Genomic DNA, 5,474 nt, shown 5'->3' with positions numbered 1-5,474 from the left:
CTGAAATATATAGATAAAAATTTAGGTACAATTAATAATTTAATTAAATTTAATAAATTATTTAATAATTTTTATTTATCACTTTACATAAAATTACTAGTCCCTGAGTTTTTATCATTCTATATACACAGTAGCACATCCATTTATCTCATGTTCACGCTCGTCTATTAAACTAGAATTATTAAAACCATTCCCACTTTTTCCTTGCAATTATATTAATTTTACTGTTTCAAAGTCAAATTCTATCTGCTTGGAGGTAGGATCCCAATTTAACAAAGCAACCATTGCTTATCTATTTTTCTTTTTGCTATTCAGCCATTCGCTGACAAATGCTCTCCTTTAATCCCATATAATAATCTTTAAATATTTGGTACATGACGCTTACTCTTTCTATCACCAATTAATATAAACTCTATTTTAGGGCTTTCCTAATATCTTAATCATTGAGTTTATTGTTGAAGCAACCCAATTAAAAGTGGCGCAGTTAGGCAGTGGAATCTTCTATATACTTTTTTAAAAAATATTTATCCAATCTCAAGAATAAATAGAGTATATGTGTATCTGACGTCAAAAATACCCATTCATGACGCAATAAAAATAAATTGTTTCCAAAAATCACCGACACGTACAAGGTAGATAGAGTTGTTAAGATAGTATAAGATACCATTTCTTGCGCTCCCAGAAAAAAAGAACATACGCATAGGCATACATACATACATACATACATACATACATACATACATGCACACCCACACTATTGTTTGTTAGTGTTGAAAGGTCGTGTTTCCGTCTTCTTTTTGACCTTGTTATGATCGAAGAGGAGATTGGAATTAGATTCAGGCACCAAAAAGTAAACCAAGTTGCATTCTTAATTTCAAAATAATCATTTGACCCTCGCCCACTTTTTGCAATACTCATTCATAATGATGCATATATCCCATTAAAGTTAAACCGAAGATCCGTGGGCTTATTCCCTTCTAACATACTCATTATTATTTATTAATTATTTCCTGGAATCCCTGCTGGCTTCTTACTCCAAAATCCAAATCCATATTCCAACACAAGTTTAAATACGATTACTTTTTCATCATAACAGTGATCATGAGTTTGTGATCATTATTCCATTATAATCAACAATAATATAACATATGCATTCCTGTTCTGTCCTGTTCATGAATACTGCACAGGACTAACGAAGGTGGTTTTATAATATGAACGGCGTTACTTTTTGTGGTGAATATATATGATAATAATTAATTAATTAGGTTGTGTGAAGATCATGAATAATGGATGACCTAACTTGTGTTGAGGTAGCTAGCATCGCCGACAATGCATTATTGGAAGTGCTTATAGTACTAATGGTAGAGGAGTAGGTCCCAAACACTCCACATCAACTTTCTAGTTAAGCAAAGATCCGGATTCTTGTTGATGAATCATATTCTGGCACCATTATAACTCATTGAAACTCCAATTGTGTCTTGTACCTACTTTTCTTTTTTATCCTTCTTTTCTATTGGAAACAAACAAATAGTGCACATCCCTTTCTGATCTCCACATTCATAATAAGCTATAGAGCAAAACCGTCCAACCATACTCTCTCACATTCCCCCATTCATTAAAAAGTATACACAATATTGGTAAGCAAAGTGACATGGTACCCATCTCTAACTAGTTCAACCAGGCATGGAGTGGGAGACAGTTCATGTGGGTCTCCTACATATGTAGTTTTACATTCACACGCGCATATGACATGAATCATGTATCATATATCATTTTTCCATTCCATTCGGAAATTACTTAGCAAGCAACCTTTCCATGATGAGCTAGTGCGTGCCAATGCATATCTTATATCTACATTTATGTCATCGGGTAGTAATAATTAAATTATTATATATCAAAACACATACATATGATGATCGAGTATAAACTCAAAAAGATAAAAAATGATAGGCTCGCAGCTGGGGCCCCTGTTAAGCAGGACTAATTAAAAGGGGCCAATAATTGGTACAATGTAAAGTGATGCTACAACATACGCAAAGAAGCAATTTATATGGGTAAAGCACGAAAGTGTGATCATGATAATATAGAGTTATATATTTGGTACACCTGTGGGGTCCCTAATCTAGGCAACCTGCTTGGTGTGTTTTGCATTTCCATGTGGGATGTGGGAACATATAATGATACACATGACATCTTATTTAATATTATAAGAAAATGAATTGACTAATAAATGCAAATTAAAGTAGAAATAATATTTCTCCATTATTAGCTTAGAGAGAGAATTTTCCAAGTATCATCAGTTATTACGGAATAATAATAATGGAGAGGGGGTAATAATAACTAATAACTAATAAGGGTGGTAAGTGGGTGTCTGATGGTCAACCTATGCAAGAGATATAGAAGGGGAATTTGATAGCAAGATTCGTCGCTCTACTCATTCCTGCGTTTGATTAATAATAATAATAATAGTGTATCATAGCTACCCACCCACCCAACGCCCCCACAAAAAAGTCCCATTCATAATTCGTTTCTCTCTCACCTCTCTCTCTCTTCTTATAATCCAATCCAACCCCGGCCCCCATGAGTCTTTAAATTAAAACACACCATCTAATCTTCCTAACTCAAACCATCACATATATACTACTACGTAGTACTCCAACACACACAACAACTAATAATGGGTCTTGATCAAGATGCCAACAACAATAACAATAATAAGTCCTCCTCCTCAGGCCTCGAGCTTGTTCTAGGGTTATCTCTCACCACCACCACGGCCACACCACCTCCTCCGTCAAGCAAACCCAAGCCGTATTCCTGTCATCATGAGGCACCAGAGCCATCTCTAACGCTGGGTCTATCCGGCGAGAGCTTCCAGCAGGTTCTGAAAAGCAATAATAATAAAGGCGCAGAGGAGCCTACAAGTGGTGAAATGTGTAGACAGGCTTCATCGCCACACAGTAGCGCAGTTTCGTCGTTCTCAAGTGGGGGGTGCAGGGTGGTGGGGGCGTGCGTGAAGAGGGAGAGGGATCTTAGCAGCTGTGAAGAGGCAGATGGTGATGGCGATGGCGAGAGAGTTTCTTCGAGAGTGAGCGACGAAGACGAAGACGGCAGCAATGCCCGAAAGAAGCTGAGGCTCACAAAGGAACAATCTGCTCTTCTTGAAGATAGCTTCAAACAACACAGCACTCTCAATCCTGTATGTAATCATAATCAATCAACCTCTCTATTAATTGTTAATTAATTAATTGATTATTACAACGTTGGTAACGAACAGAAACAGAAGCAAGCTTTGGCGAGGCAGTTAAATCTGAGGCCTCGGCAAGTAGAAGTGTGGTTCCAGAATAGGAGAGCGAGAACAAAGCTGAAGCAGACGGAAGTGGACTGCGAGTTCTTGAAGAAATGCTGCGAAACATTGACGGACGAGAACAGAAGGCTAAAGAAGGAGCTTCAAGAACTGAAGGCGCTCAAGCTGGCACAACCCTTGTACATGCCTATGCCGGCGGCAACGCTCACCATCTGCCCCTCTTGCGAGAGGCTCTCCAACGACCCCCCCGCCAAGCCTCACTTCTATAACCCCTTCACCAACCCCTCTGCAGCATGTTGATGCCTTAATTACTATCCTCACAACCATTGTATTTTTTTGGTTCGAGGCATCCGGCATCCATACCTACCTACCTACCTACCTATAGGGGAACGCTGTAATTAACTAATACCGTAGATAATATCATAGCAACTGCTCATTAAGATTTCTTTTCTTTTTTGCTTTCCTTTAATGTATGTTTATAAATCATTATACAAGACTTCTCCATCCATCAAATTCTTTTGCTACCTGTATATAATATGTACACATGATCATGTTAGTTCTGACTAGCTCTTTCTCGCCCTTAGCTTTCACCGAAAAACAAATACCGATTTAATTTCCTTATCTTCTTTAATTTTTCTGCTGCAATACTCTTTACTCTTTATTAGAGTAGTTCATTCATTTTATTTATTTGAATCTTTACTTTAAAATCATATATAGGTAAGCTTACATATAGATGTACTACTCATGGTTGCGATGGTTCCTAGTTTAGCTAGACGCGTTAACTGTAGTCTTCTATATATATAATCAAAGCCTAGTTCAGTTAAAATAATGAATGATTTTTGGTAATTTCTTCCCATGTGCTGTGTTTAGACCATCTCCAGTAGGGAACTCATCCCAATTCCTGTTTATGGCCCACCTGTCATAAAAAGTAGCTCCACATCAGCTTTTGCGTTATAAACAATAAATAGGAACTCAAAGCATCTCTCTCTTCTCCATTAGGAGGAACTAACTTTAGTCCCTATTGTGGTCCCACTTAATTAATTAATTAAAATACTTAAAATTAATATAATTAATTTTTTTCAATAATATTATTTAAATTTATAAATTTAAAAATAATTCATTATTAAAAGATATTAATATTAAATAAATTCATATATAATAATAATACACAATATATAATTCGAGATTATACTAATTTATAGTTTTGTGTTTACAACTGCTAATTTTAATAATATCATTAGCATTTTAAATTTTAAAAATAAAAATAACCAACTCAACTAAAAATTATTTTATAAGATATAAAAATTAAATTTATTTTTTAATGTAAGTAAATTTAATTAATTATAATTTAATATAATAATATAAATAATATTCAATATTAATTATAATATAAATAATTAATATAAATTATTAATTAAATAAAAACTTAATTATTTAATTTAATAAAAATATAATTATTTAATATAATTTTTATTATAATTATTACTAATTTAATTATTATTTAATTATTTAATTATTTCAGATTTTATATTATTATTTTTTTATAATAATTTGCCAAATGACAAGTTATTATTGGTTAATTTGAGTCCCTGCTTAGAGGGACTCCCTTACTTTGATCCTTGTGCAGGAACTCACTCCTTTTCTCCTCCAATGGTTAGAGTTCCTATATGTTAGAAAAAAGTCAAAGAGGAACTCACCATTGGAGGTGCTCTTAGGTACCAGTTTACTGTTTGTTGAGTGAAAGACTAAATAGTAAATATTTATTACTGTGTTCTACACGCAGAAACAAGCTAATTAAGAAAACAAAATCTATTAAATAAAAAGTCAAGTAGATTATATCGTATGACTTAGTATATTAAGTCTTAACCTAACCGGACGGAAATATAGCACAGTCAAAGGGACAAAATAAGGAAGGGAAGTGAATAATGATATTCTAGAAGCTTATATAATTACAATTCAAATTCCTACGTAACACATCAAATATTAAGTTATATATTGTGGTTTCTTTTTTAATGTTTTACAAAATATTGTTACATAATACAATAATTACTTATTATGTATTTATGTATATTCGTATGTGTTATTTTATATATTTTTATTCAATATATATTTTATATAATTTGGTGATTAACCTTTTGTATATACCTAATAATGTATATTTAGATGTTAG

At 33.4% G+C, this 5,474-nt stretch overlaps 1 protein-coding gene across 1 annotated transcript; it reads left to right on the top strand.

Annotated features, from left to right (window-relative positions):
* Positions 2,454-3,817, top strand: LOC107642673 (homeobox-leucine zipper protein HAT22). The gene is made up of 2 exons (XM_016346095.2): positions 2,454-3,196; positions 3,275-3,817. The coding sequence occupies exons 1-2, from the start codon at positions 2,678-2,680 to the stop codon at positions 3,602-3,604; spliced, it is 849 nt and encodes a 282-aa protein (XP_016201581.1). The 5' UTR covers positions 2,454-2,677; the 3' UTR covers positions 3,605-3,817.

Source organism: Arachis ipaensis, chromosome B05 (genome assembly GCF_000816755.2).
Source record: "Arachis ipaensis cultivar K30076 chromosome B05, Araip1.1, whole genome shotgun sequence".
Classification (NCBI taxonomy): Eukaryota; Viridiplantae; Streptophyta; class Magnoliopsida; order Fabales; family Fabaceae; genus Arachis; species Arachis ipaensis.
The sequence above is the reverse complement of the archived record's forward strand: the minus strand, read 5'-3'. Positions and strand labels throughout refer to the sequence as shown.

What these genes read in the sequence shown, in the direction of transcription:
- LOC107642673 (XM_016346095.2), top strand. Translation starts at nt 2,678, where the DNA reads ATGGGTCTTGATCAAGATGCCAACAACAATAACAATAATAAGTCCTCC. An exon ending in AACACAGCACTCTCAATCCT is followed by an intron (nt 3,197 to 3,274) that starts GTATGTAATCAT and finishes GGTAACGAACAG; the next exon opens with AAACAGAAGCAAGCTTTGGC.